Genomic DNA, 22,746 nt, shown 5'->3' on the forward strand with positions numbered 1-22,746 from the left:
ATCCCTACAGCCATGGCCATTTGCCCCTATGTGTGCCTGGCATTGTGTTAGGCTTTAGACATAAAAAGCAGCTGAGAAACCGTGGTCTCCACCTTCAGGGAGTGGCACTGGCCACACCGAGGAGCCGGCAGAGGCAGTGTGGCCCAGCGGGTCTGCTGGGAGCCAGCGCACACGCACACGCACACGGGCTGCTGGACAAAGCGCTGCAAACCAGGGCGGGGCAACAGCGATCCATGGCCTCGGCTCCTGAGGCCAGAAACTCAGCATCTGGGGGTGGGGGGGGGGTCCTCTGAGGCTGCGGAGGGGGGGGGGGGGCTGGCCCCGCCCTCCCTGCTCCCTGGCTGGCTGCTGCTGGCAGCCTCTGGCAGGTCCTGGCTGGTAGATACTTGGCCCGACCTCTGCCTTCGTCTTCACGTGGCGCTCTCCCCATGCCTCCTCTTTGCGTCCACGTTCACCCTTGTTAGAGGACCCAGGCTATTGGATTAGGGCCCCCTAGCGACCTCAGAAGACCCGTGACCTCTGTGAAGACCCTGCCTCACAGTAAGGTCACGTGCGTACATGCGTGGGCGAGCATTCCAACGGATCTATTTGGGGGGACACAGTTCCACCCACGGAGGGGGAGTATCTTCGACAGATCCTTGAAGTAGTGACGCGTACCCCAGGCCTTGGAATATGAGGGAGGGGCTGGGTGTGCGAGGCAGGTCCCACTTGGCGGTGGGAGGCCGGAGGGAAGAGAAGCGGGGTGGATGTGGGAGTCTGGCCAGAGCACAGTCACAGTGCCGGTGCGGCTGGAGGACTGGCGGGCGGCGGGCACAGACCACCTGGAAAGCCTGGGAGAGCTGCTGGAGGCGGGTCCCTCTGTGCTGAGGGGACGCGGAGCCCAGGAGGGTGTCCACACAGCATCGTGGCCAGAACTCACAGCCTCACGGAGAACCTTCGCACCAGCAGCGGGCACTGTGCCTCCCACAGCGCAGGCGCAGCTGTTCTGTCCGCTGGTCCCCGTTAGGTCTGACATTAGAAAAGCATGGCACGACTCCGTCCAGGCAGGGGTACAGCCTCCCCCCCCCCCCACCCCACCGGGGGCAAGCCTGTGGTTGGAAGGAGAAGGGAGCTGTCACTGGTTGGCACGGGCACGTGGGGGTGGGGGGAGCCTGGGTCGTGGGGAGCAGAGTGCAGGGTGCAGGAGGGGCTCCCGAGGGATGGCCCTGCTCTTCTGGCTGCTCACTCCCTGGTCCGGAAGCCTCTCCTCCCCTTGAGCCTCTTTACCTGGGGGTCTTCTCACGCCCCCACCCTCCACCTCGGCCTCGGCTTCTCCAGCTGCGGGTCAGACCCACGAAAGGACTTTCAGCAACGCCTTTACAGAGAGTGGTTAGCACACAGGAGGCTGCAGTGGTGCGGCTGATGCTGCAGGCGCGGGATCTGACACCAGAGAGGTGGCCCGGCCCTGTGCTGCCTGGCTGGTGGGGTGACCCCTGTTTCGGCAGACTGTGATCGGAGGGGCAGCAGGCACGGGCGCCATCGTGGACTAACAACGATTCATTAACCACTGTCCCTGCAGACAGACCCTCTCGCCCGCGGAGGCTGGAGTGGGCCTGGCTTTGGGTTTGTGGCTGGTTTTTGTGCATCATCTTCACCCCAAGCCCACGGGGCTGATACTCATTTGCTAAGAGTCTGGGAAGCCCACAGAGAGCTGAGCGGTGGCTGTGGAGATGAGTAAGGTGGGTGAAGGTTGTCCCGTTGGGTGTGGAGTGGCTGGGCCCTGGTGTGACAGGCCCTGCAGCCCTCACTCCTGGGCGGTGGCGGCAGGACACTGCAGGGCAGAGCCCCAGGCATCCAGACAAAGAGAACGGCCAGTGCCCGCGGCCTGCACGTGGGAGGCCCTCAGTAGCGGCTCGGAGACCGAGGCCCTATGGACGGACGCTGCAGCGCGAGGCACTGCTCTGAGAAGCCGTCGGCAGTGCTGCGTGGCGGGGAGAGAGGATCCTAGGTAAGACCAGGCTTTCGTCCCAGCCCACGCCATCTGATCGTGAGCTACCACAGCGGGGGGAGGCCTGAGACGCCACTTGGCTCAGGGCACAGAGTGTCCTGTGCGTCTAAGACCAAATGGTGGCCGGGGCTGGCAGGGACCCAGAAATCACACCCCAGGTTCAAAGCATCCAAATTAAAACGGACGCTACGCTCGCCCACAAGCCGCTTCTGGACCTGTCACCAGGCGGCATTTTACAACCGGGACACAGCGTAGCCGTCTCCTTGAACAGGGCGATGGCCGAGGCACCCTGCACGGAGTGTCCCCCTGGACCGCACTAGTCTCAGTGCTTTGCCCAAATGGGCTCAATCTGCAACTATCCCTGGTGGGTAGAGGAGGAAACGGATGCACAGAGAAGTTGGGTAACTAGTCCAAGGGCACAGAGCTAGTGAGTCGTAGAGTGATCTTACAACCACGGTCTGACTCCATCAGAAAGTTCTGCACTGCCTCCCGGCACAGGTGTCCCTCGGGGCAAGGAGGTACCCTGTTCCCAGGAATATACCCAGAGCCAGGCCTGGGGTCCCAGTACAGTAGCCCCAAACTGGACTGTGTTGCTTCCCTACTTTGCTCCTTCTTCTCAAGACGTGGAAGTTCAAGGTGTAGAGCCAGGTCTTTGCGGCCAGAGCAGACTGGTTCACATGCTCAGCGGGTCCTGGTAGGCTGGTGCGTGTCTCTCGTTCTTGGAGGAGTCGCTCCCTCTGGGGGCGAGACTGTGGTAACTGCTCCCAGGGCTGTGAGGAGGGGCCGCCAGAGAGGGGTGAGCACAAGGCCAGTGTCCTCTTCGCCCGCCGGGCCCAGAAGCCACGGTTTCCCTTTCCAACAGCTTCGGGGCTGGTTTCTCGGGGCCCCACAGCTGGGTGTCTGCTGCCAGCAGACTGTACTGCTGGCCATGCAGAGGTGTCTAATGCCTGGCCCAAGCCTAAGAAGAGAGTGTGATGGATAATTCTCAGAGGACAGCAAGCAGCACCCTGCGCAGCTCTGCCAGCATCTCGGTGCCTCCGTAGGCTGTGCCCTCTGGTCAGGGATGGGCCGCCTGGGGGCGCAGCAGACCATCTGTCACAGCGGTGAATGCCAGGTGGACCTGTGGTGCCCTGGCTGGCACTTGTCATCGCTGGCGATGCTGGAAGAGCCCTGTCCCGGAGGAAACAGCTGTCACTGAGTGGCCCGTCCTCCTCCGTGGGTGTTGGTCTGGGCAGGCCGCTCTGGCGCTCAGAGGTGCGGCCTGGAGGCCAGCACAGCCGCCCGCAGGCTCAGCCTGGTGGTCCCCAAGGGCATTTCTGATGGCGAAGCAAGCGGCCCTTGCTCAGTCCTTGGCACTAAGTGAGGTCCCTGCACCCCTGAACTGCACAAGATGCATCAGTAGCAGAACAGACGCCCCTCCAGCTCCCTCCCTCCCTTTCCACCGGAGTCTGTGTCCTTGTTGATGTGATTTTCCTGCAAACCTGCCCTCTGTCCTCTGTTTTCCCTGTATTGAGGCCCTTCCATGCACACTCATCAGTGACACACCCAGGCCCTAGACACATGTGCACACACCTGCATGCACACACATGTGCAGCACATGCTCATGCTGTCCCTTAGTTCTGCCTTAAAATGCGTGTGACAGCGTCCTGCAGTTCCTCTACTACCCACTGTGCAGTAGGCCAGCATGCTCATCTCACAATGCACAGACCCTGTACTTGTCCAGGGAACATCAGCAGTTCATTTTCCCATCAGCTAAAAAGTATTTTTTAAAAATGTTAGTTATAGTTGACATACAACATTATATTAGTTTCAGGTTTACCACCCTGTGATTAGACATTATATAACTTACAAAGCGAACATACCAATAAATCTAGTACCCATCTGACACCATGCATAGTTTCTACAATCTTAGGGACCATATTCCCTATGCTTTACACCCCCATGACCATTTTGTAACTACCAATTTGTGCTTCTTAATCCCTTCACCTTTTTCACCCATCCCGACACCCCTTTCACCTGGCAACCATCAAAATGTTCTCTGGACCTATGAGTCTGTTTCTGTTCTGCTTATTCATTTATTTTGTGTTTTAGATTCCACGTGTAAGTGAAATCACCAGGCATTTGTCTTTCTCTGTCTGACTTATTGCACTCAGCACAACACCCTCCATGTCCGTCCACGTTGTTGGACATGGTAAGGCTTCTTTCTTTTGCTGGCTGAGTCATATTCCATTATATATATCCTTCTTTATCCATTCCTTTATTGATGGACACTTAAGTTGTTTCCATATCTTGACTATTATAAATAATTCTGAACATATGGATAATTATGTCTTTTTATCTTAGTGTTTTGGGTTTATTCAAATAAATACCTAGAGTTACGATTGCTGGGTCTCTGTCTCTTGTATATAGCCTTTGTTTAAAGTCTATTTTGTCTGGTATAGGTATTATTACCCTCAGCTTTTTTCTTTTGTTTCCATTTTCATGAAATATATTTTTCCATCCCTTTACTTTTAGTCTGTGTGTGTATTTCAATCTGAAGTGAGTCTCATGTAGATGGCATATGTAAGGATCTTGTTTTGTTATCTGTTCAGTCACTGTATGTCTTTGATTGGAGCATTTAATCCATTTGTATTTAAAGTAATTATTGATAGATATGTATTTATTGCAATTGTATCATTCATTTCTTTTATAGTTTGTTGTTGTTCTTCCAAAAGAAGACCTTTTAACATTTCTTTTTGTTTTTTTAAATATATTTTTATTGATTTTAGAGAGGAAGGGAGAGGGTGAGAGAGATAGAAACATCAATGATGAGAGAGAATCATTTGTTGGCCTCCTCCTGCATGCCCCCTACTGGAGGATCGAACCTGAAACCCAGGCATGTGCTCTTGACCAGAATTGAACCCAGGACCCTTCAGTCCACAGGCTGACATTCTATACACTGAACCAAACCAGCTAGGGCTTAACATTTCTTGTAATACTGATTTGGTGGTGAAAACTCCTTTAGCTTTTTCTTGTCTGGGAAGCTCTTTATCTGTCATTTGATTCTAAATGATAGCTTTGCTGGAAAGAGTAATCTTGGTTGTAGGTCTTTGCTTTTCATCACTTTGATATGCCAATCCCTTCTGGCCTGCAAAGTTTCTATTGAGAAATCAACTGGCAGTCTTATGGGCACTCCCTTGTAGGTGACTAACTGCTTTTCTCTTGCTGCATTTAAGATTTTTCTCTTTGTCTTTGACATTTGGCATTTTAATTATGATGTGTCTTGGTGTGGGCCTGTTTAGGTTCATCTGGTTTGGGACTCTATGCTTCCTGGACTTGTATGTATATTTCCTTCACCAGGTTAGGGAAGTTTTCTGTTATTATCTTTCCCAAATAGGTTTTCAATTTCTTGCTCTCTCTCTCTCTCTCTCTCCTTCTTCCAGCAACCTCATAATGCTTCAAGTTTCCCCAGAGCCTCCCTACACTTTCCTCATTTTCTTTTCGGATTCTTTTTTCTTTTTGCTGTTCTGATTGGGTATTTTTTGCTTCCATCTCTTCTAACTCTGTGATTCCCTGTAATGTATTCTTCATTTAGTTCATGTGTCATTCATTTTTGACTGGTTTCTTTTTATGTTTTCTACCTTCATTTTTATGTTACCTGTCTCTCTGTGGAAGCTCTCACTAAGTTCCTCTACTCTCCCCTTAAGGTCATTGAGCATCCTTATCACCAGTGTTTTGAACTCTGCATCTGGTAGATTTCTTGTCTCCATTTTGTTTAGTTCCTTTTCTGGAGATTTTTTCTCTTCTTTCATTTGCGACATATTTCTTTGTCCCCTCATTTTGGCTGCCTCCCTGTGTTTGTTTCAACGTGTTATGTAGAGGTGCCATGTCTCCCGGTGGCACAGCCTCCCCAGTCACCTGAGTAGGGCACTCCAGGTGTCCCCCCCTCCATGTGGGCGGTGTGTGCCCTCCTGTGAGCTTTGATTGCTATTGGCAATCTTGACCGGAAGCTCATTTTCATGTCATCATTTTTGGACTTTTATTCCATTATACTCTCCTGTAAGTATTTTTTAAAAATAATTATCCTTTTGCTCCTATCCTTAGTGCTTCGTAGTTATTCATTATTTTTGCGCCCTAACAGTAAGCTGTTAGACATTTCCAGAAGGTTTTGTTTTCTCAATACACCCATGGTTTGGAAATACTGTCAATGGGAGGGATTTGCCCTAAGCCAGTTGGTTGTGAGGACTAGCCTGACCACGGTGGAGGATCAATTGTGCAGGGGCCAACTCCATGGAACAGGACTCACTTCAGCAGGTTCAGTTACCCGCTGAGTCCATTCCTTCAGTGTGTTGCTTGTGGAGGTGGTTGGGTGGTTAATGTGGTCCGAAGCAGCCCACTGGGTGCACTGGCACTGGGGCCTCCTGGGAGGTGCAGGCCTAGGTCACCTGCTGCCTGTGTCACCTCCAGCATGAGCTGCAAAGTGATCTGCAAATGGCGGCTACTTGTGCTGGGTTTGGAGGTGCCCAGGAGAGGTCAGGCTTCAAACCAAGGCTAGCTGCCACAGTGCCAGGCCTGGAGCCACTTAGTGAGAGGTACGGGTACACAGAGGCCAGATGCTGTTTGTTTGAGTGATTTTAGGAATGTCGGCAACATGCACCAAGCCAGGACATTTATATGGAAAAGCCACTGGAAGGGGGTTGGCCCAGGAGTTGGGTGGGGCAAAGTCTCAGGGAGTCCCAGAGCAGAGCCAATAGTTGAGCCAGGTTGATGGAGGCTCAGATGTGGCACCTGCCTGCAGGGAGAGGGCTCAGCACAGGAACAATGGCCCCTGCACTTCTGTCTGGGGTCTGGGAGAAAGCTGCTCCCTCCGAGCACTTGCCCTGATGTTGGACAATTTAGTTCCTCCACGTAGGACAATTTAGTACCTTTCGAGCTGGAGCTCAGAGGGAGTGAGTCCAAGTAAAGATTATGTGGCCCTTTAAGAGGAACAGCTGGGACTCTGGCTGCCTCCTGTTCACTCAGGCTCAATCCCACTGGTTTTCATAAACAGAAGTTATTAGGATTTCTCTTCCAGGCACTAGAACCCCGGGGGGGGTGCTGGTGTTTAGCTGGGGACTCCTTGCTCCTCAGGAAGTCTCTACAGCTGACAGACTGCCCCAGTTTCTGACTGCTGCACATGGGTGTGAGACCAGCCCATTCAGGGCCTTCCCCCTTGTCCCAGTCTCAGTGTGGCTTATTCTTTATATCTTTAGCAGTAGGACTTCCGTTGAGCTAGATTACAGGCAGTTCTGAATGATGGTTGTTCTGTAGTTTAGCTGTAATTTTGATCTGATTGTGGGAGGATGCGAGTACCACGTTTATCTATGCCACCAACTTGAGCGAAGCTCCTTTTCCCATCATTATTGCACTCGCATTCCATTATACTATCCTCAGTATTTCATGAGTAACTATCCCCTCGATCCTCCTGCCCTTAGTGCTTCTTAGTTTTCATAATTTCTGCTTCCTCACAGTAAACTGTTAGCTGTTCCCAGAAAGTTTCAAACTTTTAATAATCCATGCTTTGAAAATACTGTCACCTTTGCCCAGAACATCTTTTATTCCTCTTTTCTATGTGTCAATTTTCACATTCTCTTTACCTGCTAGCCCTCTATCTTTGTCCTCAGTCCAACTCATCGCCACCTGGAGATTTCACATCATGTTCCGAGGACTCTAAGCTTACTCCCAGGATGTATTTGCACAATGGTTTCCATTGTCAGTTTTCTTGTTAACTCCCCTCGCTTGCCTAGGGGCTGCTTACCATTACAGTGTCTGGGCTTTTGGATCAAGCAGCCCTGACTGGGAAGCCAGGTCTTTTACTTGCTGCTTCTGTAACCTTCTATCCATTACTTCATCTCCTTTAGCCTTCATTTCTTCATCTGTAAAACGGGGTGATACTAATAACTTCATGAAAAAGTATGGCCATGGTTAAATGAAGCAATACAAACGCAATATTAGCCGTGTCTGGGAGTTAGCATTATTGCAGCTTCCTTCCAGCATAGCCAGGGACTGCCTGCTGAGGAGCTGACATAACAGAGGGGCTCAGTCAGACTCATGAAAAAGGAGGAGAGGGAGGGGAGGGTGGTGAAAACAAAAGCCAGCGGGAAGAGAAGCTCTGGCAGCTGAGTCTCTGGAGTGGCCCTGCCAGGAGGCAGCGATGGCACCTTCAGGCCTCCTGGAGGCTGCCGCTCTGATTTGCATTTTGGTCACATTTACGTAGCCTCATAATGATGGATTCGGAGCCTCAGCACTGAAACATTGAAAGTTAATGGTGCATCCTGCTTTTTTATTGGTTTGTGGCACCAAATATTTGTGGGTATTGAGCGCTGGGAGCCAGCTGTGTTCTTGGCATGGAGGTGCTGCTGGCTGGCAAGAAGGATATTAGAGAAACACGTGCTCTCAATGGCCACTCCAATGGCTAACTCACCCCCTGCACCCTTTATATAACCACTTCCCCCACCATTTTCCATAACCCTATTCTGCTTTATCAAGCTCCATTGCACTGCTGACCACTGACTATATGACGCCAGGCCACATCTGACTTACAGCCCATTTTCCTCCAGCCTGAAAGCTACGACTTTTTCTTTGTTGAAAGATGTCTAAAGTGCTTCAACTAAAAAACACACAGAAAACCATGAAATATGCAACAGAAGAGTATATGGCTTTCATTACCCACATAGGTACAGTCTGTACCTTTCCAGAAAGTTTGCTGAGGTCACATAACTGCTGTGTTTAGTGTTGTTGTTGTTCATGTTTGTTTCTCTGTCCCCACCTCCGCCAGGTAAACTCCACCAGAGCAGGAGTTCCGTGCTGTTCATGCTGTATCCTTCGATCCAGAACACCAGCAAACGCTCGGGAAATATGCCTTCTTTAATATATGGATGGATGGATGGAAGGATGGATGGATGGATGGATGATTGGATGATGGGAGGAAGGAAGGAAGGAAGGAAGGAAGGAAGGAAGGAAGGAAGGAAGGAAGGAAGGAAGGAAGGAAGGGGGAAGGGTGAATGACTCTGGGAAGCCTCTCAGAGTGCAAAGTTGAACTTGCTTCTTGCAGTGTCTGAGCCAGTGTCTGAGCCTTCACCTGAGGTCCTGTCCTCTGTGAAGAGCCTGGGTCTGGGGAAGGAGAGAATGGGAAATGTGGCAAACCTCAGGGCGGGGTACAGTGCGTGGGAGAAATATCAGAGGGGCACAGGCACGGGGGCCAGGGAGATGGCAGCGCTGTACCCCACGCTCCTGTAAGCAGGCTGTGGAGATGCAGCCAGGCAATCCCCACTGCTCTGTGCAGCAGTAGCGCCTGTGGAGTCGGACACGAGAGGAGAAAAGTGGACGCTGGAGGACAGCAAAGGCATCTGGGGCTGAGTTAAGGCCGGTGATAGCAGAGTTGACCACCCCACCCATGCCTTTGGCTACTCCACGACTTTCTTTTCTCTTTAAGGATGAATAATAGGGCTTTGGGACTTAAACTTATCAGAGCCATGATTGTGGCAACCCTGCAGTTGTTAAAATCTGTTTTACATAGAATGTGTATTGATTCTGTTCTTGTGGCAAGTGTATTTATCTCCATTGCCAATGTAAATATTTCTGCAACATGCAAAGATATATTTATAAATTCTGTAGTATTGATTTTTCTCACATGGCAAACACATTTATCTCTTTGTTACTGAAAATGTATCTGGGAATAGTAAGACTGATTTAAGGAGAAAGGTATGAGGAGGGAGGGAGGGGTTCTAAGCTAGACAGACTGTCCGTGGCCACAGCTGAAGGAGACCATGTGGTTCTACCAGAAGGTGCATATTTAACTAGAGGAACCACACTCAGAGGCAAGGCATGCTTACAAATTCCTTTGGCAAAGCAGTCCAATGTGCTCAGAGGAGTCAGCTGTGTGTTCATTAAGAGACCCCCCAGGATCAGCAGTCCAGGGCAAGAGGTTCAGAGAAGCAGCTCCCATTGGTCCCAAACCCAGTTTCAGTTAGTGTCCCTTTGAGTGACAGGTATTGGCTGTAAAGGATACTGGGAGGGAGGCTGAACTTTGCCCTGGGAGGATGCCAGCACCAAACATGACCAAGGGGTGAAGGAGAGACAGACAGCAGACCAGTGATGAAAAGTACGCTATGCAACGCCTGCACTGCACCTTGACACCTGATCAATCCAGACCAGGTGGATGCCTGGGGAGTGATGCTCTTACTTTTGTGTTCCTTCTTTTATTTTTTTTCCATCACCATTTATCCACCCCACACCCCTTCCACTCCTTCCCCCCACCAGCCCCCACACTGTTGTCCATGTCCATGAGTTCTTTCTCTTTTTTTTCTTTTTTGCTCAATCCCTTCTCTCCCACCCTCCCAACATTGCCCCATCAGAGCTGTCTGCCTGCTCTCTCTCTATGAGTCTGTTTCTATTTTGGTTGGCATTTCAGTTTGTTTATTAAATTCCATATCTGAGTGAAATTATGTGGTACTTGTCTTCCTCTGACTGGCTTATTTCTCTTAGCATAGTACTCTCCAGGTCTATCCATGCAGTTGCAAAGGGTAAAATTTATTCGTTTTTACAGCCTAGTAGTATTCCATTGTGTAAATGTCCCATAGCTATTTTATTTACTCATCTACTGACGGGCCCTGGACTGATTCCAGATCTTAACTCCTGTAAATAATGCTGCAATGAAATAGGGGTGCATATATTCTTCTGAATTAGTGTTTCAGGTTTCCCAGAAGTGGAATTGCTATGTCATGAGGCAGTTCCATTTTTAATTTTTTGAGGTAATTCCATACTGTTTTCTATAGTGGCTATACTAGTCTGCATTCCTACCAGCAGTGCACAAGGGTTCCCGTTTTTCCACATCTTCACCAACACTCCTTTGTTGATTCATTAATGATAGCCATTCTGAGTGTGAGGTGATATCCCATTATGGTTTTAATTTGCATCTCTCTGATGATAGTGACATTGAGCATCTTTTAATGTGTCTATTGGCCTGTATGTCCTCTTTGGAGAAGTATCTACGCAGGTCCTTTGCCTATTTTTTAATTGGATTCTTTTTTATGTTGAGTTTTATAAGTTCTTTATACATTTTGGATATTAACCCCTTATCAGGTGTGTCATTGGCAAATATGTTCTCTCATTCAGGTGTTGTCTTTTCATTCTGTTGGCAGTTTACTTTGCTGTACAAAAACTTCTTAATTTGAGATCGTCCCATTTGTTTATTCTGTCTTTTGTTTCCCTTGCCCTAGGAGATTTACCAGAAAAAGTATTGCTACAGAGGGCTGTGAAAACAAGATTTTATGGCCTGTTTTCTTCTAGGATTTTTATAGCTTCTAGTTTAACATTTAAGTATTTAATCCATTTTTAGTTTATTCTTGTGTGTGGAGTAAGGAGATGGTCTAGTTTCATTGTTTTGCACATATCTGTCCAATTTTTCCAATGCCATTTATTGTATAAACTGTCTTTACCTCATTGTATATTTTTACCTCCTTTGTCAAATATTAATGGACTAAAGGTGTGGGTTTATTTCCAGGATCTCTTATTCTGTTCCATTGATTTATGTATTTTTCATGTCAGTACCAGACTGTTTTGATTACTCTGACCTTGTAGTACAGTTTGATATCAGGTTGTATGATTCTTCCAACTTTTTTTTTCCCCTTTCAGGATCACTGTATCTATTCTGGGTCTTTTGTGGTTCCAAATAAATTTTTGGAATATTGTATATGTTCTGGTTCTGTGAAATATGCCATTGGCATCTTGATAGGAATTGTGTTGAATCTATAGATTGCTTTGGGTAGTATGGACATTTTAATTATGTTAATTCTTCCTTTCCATGAACATGGTATATGCTTCCATTTATTTGTATCTTCAATTTTTCTCTTCAGTGTCTTGTAATTTTCTGAATACAGGTCTCTTACATCCTTAGTTAACTTTATCCCTCGTTATTTCATTCTTTTTGAAGCAATTATAAATAGGATTGTTTTTTAATTGCCATTTCTGTTAGTTCATTATTGGTGTATAACAATGCAACTGACTTCTGGATATTTATATTGTACTAGAGGCCCGGTGCACAAAAATTTGTGCACTCGGGCGGGGGGAGGCGTGTCCCTCAGCCCCACTTATGCCCTCTCACAGTCTGGGACCCCTCAGGAGATAACGACCTGCTGGCTTAGGCCTGCTCCTGGGTGGCAGAGGGCAGGCCCAATCCCTAGGTGCAGCCCTTGGTTGGGCTCAGAGCAGGGCTGATTGGGGAGTTGGGGCGCTGCCCCCTGTCATGCACAGAGCAGGGCAGATCGGGAGGTTGCGATGCCACCCCAGTCACGTTCAGGATAGGGCCGATTGGGGAGTTGGGGGGCCACCCCCTGTCACACTCAAAGTAGGGTCGATTGGGGAGGTTGCGGCACCACCCCCTGTCACACACAGAGCAGGGCCGATCAGGGGGTTGGGCACTCCCTCCTGTCACACTCAGGGCAGGGCCGATGGGGAGATTGTGGCTCCACCCCATCACACACAGAGCAGGGCCCATGGGGGGGTTGGGGCGCCGCACCCTGTCACACACAGAGCAGGGCCAATCAGTGGGTTGGGACACCTTCCCCTGTCATGAACAGGGCAGGGTGGATAGGGAGGCTGTGGCCCCGCCCCCTGTCACACACAGAGCCGCAGGGTGATCAGGGGGTTTGAGCGCTGCCCCCTGTCAAGCTGCTCCAGAGCCAGGAGGCCTCGCGGCTCCGCTGATCCCAGTGCTAGAAAGCCTGATAGCTCCGCTTGACACAGAGACAGTGAAGTCTCGCTGCTCCGCTGATCCCAGTGCTGGGAGGCCTTGCTGCTCTGCTGATCCCAGTGCCGGGAGGCCTCACGGCTCCGCTGATCCCGGCCATGGGAGGCCTCGTGGCTCCGCTGATCCCAGTGCTGGGAGGCATATTACCCTTTTACTCTTATAGGATAGAGGCCTGGTGCACAGGTGGGGGCAGGCTGGTTTGCCTTAAAGGGTGTCCTGGATCAGGGTGGGGGTCCTGCTTGGGTGCCTGGCCAGCCTAGATGAGGGGATGATGGCTGTTTGCTGCTGGTCACACCCACTTCAGGGTGGGGGTCCCCACTGGGGTGCCTGGAGGGGATGATGGCTGTTTGCAGCTGGTCACACCCTCTTCAGGGAGGGGGTCCCCACTGGGGTGCCTGGCCAGTCTGGGTGAGGGGCTGAGGGCCGTTTTCAGGCTGGCGGGCGACTGTAGCTTCCAACCTTTCCTTTTTTTCTTTTTTTCTTTTATTCTGGGATTTATTTACCTTCTATGGCTGTCACTGGAGCTGAGAGCCAGCTTTAGCTCTGAGGCCAGCTCCAGCTTGAGGCCTTTGCTGCTGAAAGCAGGTATCTGGTTTGTTTGGGTTCTATAATTGTAACACAGTTTCGGTCCTGCTTGCTGCAGTTCTGACAGCTGAAAGCAGGTATCTGGGTTTTTTTTTTGCTTCTATAATTGCAACAATGTTTCTTAAACTGCAGCTCAGAGCCCAGCAGCGGAAGGCGGGGAACCTTGGCTTCCTCCATCATGGAGCAAGCAAGCCTCCCTGTTCGCTTCACTGCCTGGCTGCCGGCCGCCATCTTCGCTGGCAGTTAATTTGCATATTGCCCTGATTAGCCAATGGGATGGGTAGCGAAGTTACGGCTAATTACCATGTTTCTCTTTTATTAGATAGGATCCTGCTACTTTACTGAATTCATTTATCAGTTTTAGTAGATTTTTGGTGGAATCTTTAGGATTCTCTACATACAATATCATGTCATCTGCAAATAATGACAGTTTTACTTCTTCTTTTCCAATTTGGGTGCCTTTTATTTCTTCTGCTTGTTTGATTGTTCTGGCTAGGACTTCCAATACTATCTCTACTAATAAAAGGGTAATATGCTAATTAGAATGGATGTCCTCTGGAAGTCCTTCCGGACGTCCTTCCAGACAAAGCCCCAGCGGCTGCCTGAAGCTCAGGCAAGCCGTGGATGGCAACTGCCACTGCAAGGGCCGGCCCAAGGCTCTGGCAAGCCATGGGTGGCGGCTGCTGCTGCCAGGGCCGGCCAGAGGCTCAGGCAAGCCACAGTGGCTGCAAGGGCCGAGGCTCAGGCAGCCGTGATGGGAACAGTGGCAGCAGCAACAGTGGCAGCAGCAGAGGCATGATGGGGGTGTTGCCCTTCCCTGATCAGCCTGGGCGCCTCCCACAGAGGGAGGTTAAAGGCAGCAGCAGTGAGGGGGTGATGGGGGCAGTGCCTTCCCTGATTGACTGGTCGCCTCCCACAGAGGGAGGCCAGACTGCAGCTTAGGCCCGCTCTCCATATAGAGCTTGCCTAAGCCATCAGTAGGACATCCCTTGAGAGCTCCCGGACTGTGAGAGGGGGCAGGCCTGGCTGAGGGACCCCTCCAGTGCACAAATTTTTGTGAACCGGGCCTCTAGTGTTAAATAAGAGTGGTGAAAGCAGACAACTCTGTCTTGTTCCTGATCTTATGGGGAATGCTTGTATTTTTTTCCCATTTAGTATGATGTTGCCTATAGGTTTGTCATATATGGTCTTTGTTATGTTGGGAAATGCTTCCTCTATTCTCACTTTGCTGAGAGTTTTTATCATAAATAGTTGCTGGATTTTATCAACTGCCATTTTTGAATCTATTGATATGATTATGTGATTTTTATCCTCCATTTTGTTTATGTGGTGTATAACGTTTATTGATTTGCGAATATTATACCAGCCTTGCATCCCTGAAATAAATCCCACTTGGTCATAGTGTATGATTTTTCTAATGTATTATTGGATCCAATTTGGTAATATTTTGTTGAGGATTTTAGCTTCTGTGTTCATCAGGGATATTGGCTTATAATTTTCTATCTTTGTAGTGTCTTTATCTGGCTTTGGAATTAGGATAATCCTAGCCCCATAAAATTAGCTTGGGAGTCTTCTTTCCTCTTGAATTTTTTGGAATAGTTTGAGAAGGATAGGTGTTAGTTCTTTGAATCTTTGGTAAAATTCACCTGTCAAGCCATCAGGGCTTTTGTTTGTTTAGAAGTTTTTTGATACTGCTTTAATTTCTCTAGTTGTAATCTGTTTATTACAATTCTCTGATTCTTCTTGATTTAGTTTTAAAAGATTGTATGTTTCTAGGAATTTGTCCATTTCTCTCAGGTTGTCCAATTTGTTGGCCTGTTCATAATACTTTCTTACAATCCTTTGTATTTCTTTGGTGTCAGTTGTTACTTCTCTTTCATTTCTGATTTCATTTATTTGGGTCCTCTCGCTTTTTTTATTTATGAGTCTGGTTAAAGGTTTGTCAATCTTATTTATCTTTTTGGTGTCAGTTCTCTTGGTTTCATTGATCTTTTGTATTGTTTTTTTAGACTCTATTTTGTTTATTTTTGCTCTGATATTATTTTTTTCCTTCATTCCACTCGCTGGTGCTGATGCTTTTAAAGACATCTTCCGTAGCAGCTTTCCTCACCCAGATGCTCACTACTTCCTTAGGGAGGCCTCTGCTACGGAGTCACCATGATGGTCCACTGAGCAAGGGTCCAGATTGCCTCTCAGGGAAGTTCGATGTCCCATGCACATCCTGGGTTCAGACTTTCTCAGATCTTCAATTTGGGCATCCTAAGGTGACTAGATTGGGTGCTATAGTGAATCATTGGCTTGTACCTTGGCAACAAGATGGAGACACGATCTACCACAGGCATCTTACTAGCTGGGCCAATGCCATGAGCCTGCAAGCCCTGGAAATGTGCTGCCTGCCCACAATTGCTTCCATCCAGGTGTGAACACTTGGGCCCTGTCACCCATCTCTCCTCACATGGCTTCTCGGCTTCAACCACTGCAATACCTTGTTGATGGCCTAACAGAGGAGCTGGCATTTATTAAATACTGACTGCATGCTGGGTATACGTCTGTGATCTTTGACCTTCACCAGTCCTGTGAGAAAGATATGCATCAAGAAAAGTAAGACCTCGGACATTAGATGGCTGGCCTCAGTGAGTGGTCGTGGCTGAGTGCCACCCTAAGGTTTCTGCTTCAGTATATCTGAGGTGGGGCCTCAGAATTTGCATTTCTCAGAAGGTCCTCGGCGGTGCTGATGCCTGAACTCTACTCTGAGAATGACTGGTTTACCTCAAACAGAGTTAGGGTTCACCTCACAGTCTGTCTGATTCCAGACCTGCGTGTTTTAGCTGGGTGCCTTCTCCCAAATGAGCCATGTTTCTTCATGTCAGGGCCTCCTCAGGCAATGCCTGCTCTTCCCACAACACTCTAGCCCTTGACCCTCCAGCTGGCTACCTCCCCAGCCCTTGTGCCTGGCTTACTGTTTCCTCTCTAGGAAGTCTTTCTTCTTTTCAGGAGCTGACAGCCCTCTGAGCTCCCAGGGCCTGCAGAACGCCACTCTAGTTTCTCATTGTGCAGCCACTTTGCTGCCCACAGCCCCACACTGTGGACTCCTTGGGGGTGCCCAGCATCCAGTCCTTGCTGTATGTGCAGCTGAGTCCTACCTAGTAGGTTAGCTGTCCTGTCACTGCTGGTGGAACAACTGTTGGAATGGCCTCGGCCAGTTGCACCAGGCACCTTAGGCTTACAGAAGCCCCAGGCTGAGGAGCGGCTCTTCATTTCCCAGGGGTGCTCTCTAGCGGGCGCTGCTGAAGAGCCTACACTGACAAACAGGCCAGCGTAAGTGTGCTGCCAGGGCCGCTTCTCGGGGCCTGCAGCCCCCCTCGTGTGGACGGGCGTCCTGTCTGACGCGGGCGCCTGCTTTCTGCTGGCTGCCCCTGTGGGCTTGGAGCCGGGGTGCTAGTCCTCCCCCTGTGTCCCTTCCAAATTTACACCCCGACGAGAGGGTGTGCCCAGGAAGATAGCTGACTCGGGGTGTGATAGCTGGGCTCCCTGATCAGACCTCCAAATGGCTTTCTGTAGGTGCGTCCACTGAGATGGGTGGCAGTGCCCGGTGGGTGCTGGGCACGTTGGTGGGCTGGAGATTTTCCTTGAGAGAGGAAGCTGCATTTGAGATGGGAGAGCCCTCCCTACAGACTAAAGGTCATGGAGTGGATGGGTGGAGGCCTGGGCCGACCACCGGCTGGCAGAGAGAAGATGGAGGGGCATTTTGCGGTGGGAACGCTGAGCTCAGACAGCAGGGGTGTGAGGCAGCCTCTTTGTCATCCAGAGGTGCTCGCCGAAGCTCTGGGCAGCTCACCATTGCCAACACGTGTCCGGAGGAGAGAGCCTCTCTCCTTTCAGAGGCGGGAGGAGCCGGTGCTGAGCGCCTGGAGGCTGCACCCGTACCCGGCCCGTGGAAACGCAGAGCAGCCCAGTTTATCAGAGCCTGGGTGTGTCCGTGTTGCCATGGCAAACATAAAAACATGTGTAAATGTTCCTCCTTCACAGGCAATTACAGCGGAGGTATAGCCCACAGGCCCTGCAGGCAAAGGAGCATCTTGCTTCAATTAGATAAAAATAATGGGCAATAATTAGAAAGATTTCTTCATCAGATTTGTGATTTTGTGCTCCCTTTCATCTGTGATGCATTGAAATGAATGCTGAGCTCTCGGCCTGGGCTGCGCCAGGACCTGCAGAAGCACAGAGCGGCCGCAGAGCAAGTGGCGTCCTTGGCTGTGAGGCTGGGTGAGCCCGGCCGCGCTGGGGGCAGGAGGCGCCCCGCCTCAGTCCTCAGGGCCACACTCCATGGAGGACACACCAGCAGTGCCGGTGCCCAGCGCTGGCTCACGTCACGCGTGGATCTGCGTGGGGCACTGCTGTTCTGGGGCTGAGCACACCACCTCATTTCATGGCCACGGTAGCCAGCCACGGCAGGCTCTGCTTCTGACCTTACTTTTAAAAGGTTTGAAAACTAAGGCACAGACTTTAGCGAACTTGCCAGGCCGCCGGGTTGTGAGGGGTGCTGGGGCAGGGGAGGCCTGGCCTCCAGGGTTGTGAGGGGGCACTGGGGCCTGGGGCCCGGGACAGGGACCTGGACGGGGACTTCTCAGTTTAGCATTGGCTCCGGGCTGTGGAGGGGCCCCGGCGGAGATGAGGCCGGGAGGAGGGTTGTGAAGGTCAGGTGAGAAGACTGGTCTCACTGGAACTATGACTCAGTGAGGGGGGGATGGTGTTCAGTTGATGAAAAGGACACAGGTTTCCAGAAGAGACATGAGGACAGGGTGAGCGACTGGAGCTCAGGAAGAGGCTCCTCCCCACGGAGGCCTGCGTTCCCTGCCGTTCTGTTTTGTGTGCGACATTCTCGCAGCACACTGAGCCGGGGCGCAGCTCGCGCAGCTGAGCGGGGTGCCCACTGGCCGGGGTGCATCTCACCCCAGCCTTCCTCCTCTGCCGGCCTGGGCGCTCCCGGGCTTTCCTGGGACACGCCCTTCCTCACGGTGCTCCTGGCCCCAGCTGCCGGCTTCTCCTCCATGGACAGCGACCCGAGGCCCTCAGAAGTGTTTTGTTTTATCTTTGCCATCTTTTCAATAATTGTCAACACTTAAAAATCAAGTGATCTCATAGGAAAGCCCAGATTTATCTCTTTATTGAAAAACAAAGTGGCCGGAGATGCTTGGAGGGTGACAGTGGGTGGACCTCGGCCCCGCTGCCCGCTGCGGAGGGCCCGCCTCTAAACTGGCACACGCTCCGGGCTCCAGGCCAGTGGCTGTCCTCAACCTCGCCAGCTGCCTTCTTCCCTGTGCCCTGGGTGTGGGTGGAGAGCGCCAGTACCCGCCTCGCCCTGCGCTGAGGCTCCACAGCTGGACTCCGAGCTCCCGGAGGCAGGGTCATGACCTGCTCATCCTTTGTCCCTTGAGCTCAGCACAGGCCCTGGTCTGAGGTGCTCAGAACTTTACTGAATTAATCTTCACCGAGGAGACAACTTCAGTAGAATGCGGCCTTGGCTAGTCTCGCCCTGGGCTGAGGGATCTGTGCTGCTGGGGTGGGATGAGCAGTGTGGGTCGGCCACCGCTGGGCTCGGACCTCAGGAGGCCTCGCAGCCCATGTTTGGCCCTTCAGTGGGCAGCCTGGGGCAGTGGCTCACAGCCTGTTTGCATTTCAGGACATTCCAGGACCTGTCCAAGCAGGTGGAGCTGCCCTACGGCACGGTGCGCGGCTCGGCCGTGTACGAGTACTTCCGGGCCAAGGGCACCAACCCCCTGGAGCAGGACAGCACGTTTGCCGAGCTCTGGCGGACCATCAGCAAGAACGGGGGCGCCGACAACTGCGTGTCCAGCCCCTCGGAAGGCATCAGGAAGGTAGGCAGGCGCGGCCCCCGGCCTGCGGGTGCTGTGGGCGCGGTCACCTCTTTGAACAGCCCTGTCACTGCAGAGCTTCCACCTCCAGCAGGTAGATCGGCATTTCTCCCAGCACGTGACTGCCACGTGGGACACACGCGTTTCCTGGGTAGACGCACATTCTTGACAACACACGGAGGGGCTGCTCATTAGGTACCAAACGGTCAGTTTTCAAGGGGTCAGCGAAGAGCAGGTGGCTTGAGCCTGAGACATGGGCCTCCTTCCTGTGGTCTCAGGATGCCGGCCCAGTGGTGCCTGCCACCCGCAGGAGGATACTCAGCAAAAGAAAACGAGAGGCCAGGCGAGACGCGGAGGGAGGGAGGGAGGGTGCGCGTGGGTCTGCCTGTGGCGAAGGTTGTGCCAGGGAGACAGTGGTGAGGGCATTGGGCCGAGGATCAGGCTGTGTTGGGGGAATCCAAGGGCGGGTAAGGCTGGAAGGAGCCAGGAGAGAGGAGGGTGGAGAAAAGCCATCACATCCTTCAGGAGTGGGTTAGAATTTGCTCATTTGTTTCAGGTTATTTCCTCTGTGCACTGAATTAATCATGATCATCCCATTACACAGATACAGTCAGACACTGCATCACCTCCCTTAGGGGGCAGCGCCAGGGGTTCAGGCTGAGGAGTTTGCCTTTATCCAGCACGGGCCTGGCGGTCAGTGAGGAGGAGGATGGTGAGAGGAAGGTGGTGTCAGGAGCTGCCGGTGGGGGCACCCTCTGTCCAGTGGTGCTGGCCTCCGGGGCTGCTGTCCCTGTGGTCATTAGCGAACAGCGTGAGACAGACGCGCCCCTGTGAGCAGACGCTGGCCAGGGTGCCTCAGCACCCCTCCCTTGTACCTATGGCACCTCCCACACACATGCCTCATGCCTCTCTCTCACATACACGCCCTCAGGCAGACACACACACACAGTGTGTCACACACACACACACACACACACACACACACACACACCGCTGTCCAGCCTGCCTCGCTGTCTCCTCGCTTCCTTCTGGTATAAGGCCCTTCTGTGTGACCAGCTCACAGGTTCTCACACTGTCACCCACACTCCCACATACTCACACTCGTGCACACACCTATGTTCCATATCCCCAGCCACTTGCTGGCAGTTGCAGAGTGCTGTGGCTATGAGGGGACCGTCTGGGGAACGCTCCAGGGCCACCAGGACCCACCACCCTGCTCTTCATGATGTCAAGGGTGCTCAGAACCCTCCCAGCCCCACCCCCCAGGGGAGCCCACAGGCCCAGGGAGAGAGGCAGAGGTCTGGGTCCTGCTGTAGAGCCAGGGGCCGTTCAGGCTGAATGTGGCTCCTGTCCAGGGGAGACACAGAGACTGGCTCCGTGCTCCTTGTGGAGTGAGAGCCCATGGGCGGCGACCTCACACTGCAGTTAGTGCAGAGTGCTCAGCCACTTCGACAGCAGCGTGTGTGGTTCTGGAGCCTGTCACACGTGGGTGCGGGTCCCAGCTCTGCCTGCCACACGTGGGTGCGGGTCCCAGCTCTGCCTGCCACAGGTGTCTGAGGGTCCCAGCTCCGCCTGCCACAGGTGGGTGCGGGTCCCAGCTCCGCCTGCCACAGGTGCCTGTGGGTCCCAGCTCCTCCTGCCACAGATGGGTGCGGGTCCCAGCTCCGCCTGCCACAGGTGGGTGCGGATCCCAGCTCCGCCTGCCACAGGTGGGTGCGGATCCCAGCTGCATGTCCGCCAGTACCTGTGGCGCTTTTCCCACTAGGAACCCTCAAAGTTGAGAGAAGCTGGGGCAAGTCTGGGGTCTCCAGACACTTAAAACACATAAAAGTTCATGTTATGGCAGATCTTGAATATTTACATTTAATCAAGTGATACCTTAGCAAAAGTAATAAAATGCAACATAAATGATGCTATTGCCATGCTTGCTGATTTATTAACACCTGCATAGGATGGCGCTCTGACCCTCAGCTGTCGGTCTGCCCTGAACCCTGGCAGGGGGGAGGCGCGTGCGGGAGGTGCCTCATGTGGAGATGATGAGGACAACCTTGATGTAAGGCCTCTCATTAATGTGCAGCCTGGTCCGGGTCCCTCCCTGCTTCCTCGCCTCCCAGAGCCATCCTCCACCCACACAGGGAACTCCCAGGGTTCATTGCAGCAGGGCTACAAAAGCACTTGTGATGAAAGAAAGGATGGCTACTTCTGACTTTATTAAACTTCTATTAACTATAAGACACTTAAAAAATAAAAAAGCACATATCACAGTGGCAGGAATATTTACAAGGCATATACCCAATACAGGATTAACATCCAGATTATATAAAGAACTTTTACAAATCAGTAAGAGAAGTTCAAACAATTTAATAGAAAAATAGGCTACAGACTTGCACAGGCCTTTCACAGAAGAGACAACACATATGGCCAATAATTATGTGAAGAGATATTCAAAATCATTAGTGATCCAGGAAATGCAAATTGAGACCATAAAGATATATCATTTTCCATCAACTAGACTCCCACAAAATAAGAGGTGGTGGGGAGGGCAGGAGTGGCAGGTGGCTAATAGCTAGGAGAGTGTACTCAGTACAACCACTTTAGCAACAAGTGTGCCATTCTTTTATACAATGGAATATTTACATACCCAGGATCCATCAGTTCCACTCCTGTGTATCCACCCAAAATAAACTTCCATATGCATCCCAGAGACAAGAAAGGCCATGGGAGCCTTGCTTATGGAGCCAGAACCCTGGAAACAATCCAACTGAGCATTAACAAGGCAAAAAAAGTAACCGGCAAAGAAATGAATCCACTGGAGCTCCATGTAAGAGTATGGATAAAACTTAGCAGGATAAGAATGAGTAAATGCAATTCACCTGGGTCCACTAATGGAAAATAACTTACAACATGATATCCTTTTAATAATATGTAAGATTCTCACCCCCCCCACCCCCCACACACACACAGTGATATGCAACACAAGGCCCGTGCTAGGGGCTATGCAGAGGGAGCGGGAGAGCTGGGGAGGATGGCCTGTGGGTGGACAGAAGTCAGGGTCTGTGTTAGCTTTAGATTCAAGGCTGTATTTTAAGTTTTTGGTTCTCATTATAATCAACTAGAGGCCCAGTGCACAAAAACTTGTGCATTCGGGGCTAGGGGATCCCTCAGCCCGGCCTGTACCCTCTCGCAGTCTGGGACCCCTCAGGGGTGACCACTTGCTGGCTTAGGCTTGCTCCCCGGGGGATTGGGCCTAAGCTGGCAATCAGATATCCCTCTGGCAGCCCGGCAGCCCTCGGGGATGCCCACTTGCCAGCAGGGAGCAGACCTAAGCTGCAGTCGGACATCCTTAGCGCTGCTGAGGAGGCAGGAGAGGCTCCCACCACCACCGCTGTACTGGCAGCCATCAGACTGGCTTGTGGCTGAGCAGAGCTCCTCCCATGTGGGAGCTCACTGACCACCAGAGGGCAGCTCCTGCATTGAGCGTCTGCCCCCTGGTAGTCAGTGTGTGTCATAGTGATCAGTCATTCCCAGTC

At 51.4% G+C, this 22,746-nt stretch overlaps 1 protein-coding gene across 1 annotated transcript in view; it reads left to right on the top strand.

The window, feature by feature from the left end:
* LOC102423713 (glutamate receptor ionotropic, delta-1-like) overlaps positions 1–22,746 on the top strand; it is a 127,666-nt gene that overhangs the window by 69,487 nt on the left and 35,433 nt on the right. Inside the window, 1 exon segment of the mRNA XM_023763730.1 lies at positions 19,024–19,219. Coding sequence (XP_023619498.1) covers positions 19,024–19,219 — 196 coding nt within the window.

The sequence above is a fragment of the Myotis lucifugus genome, unplaced genomic scaffold (genome assembly GCF_000147115.1).
Source record: "Myotis lucifugus unplaced genomic scaffold, Myoluc2.0 scaffold_299, whole genome shotgun sequence".
NCBI classification, from domain to species: domain Eukaryota; kingdom Metazoa; phylum Chordata; class Mammalia; order Chiroptera; family Vespertilionidae; genus Myotis; species Myotis lucifugus.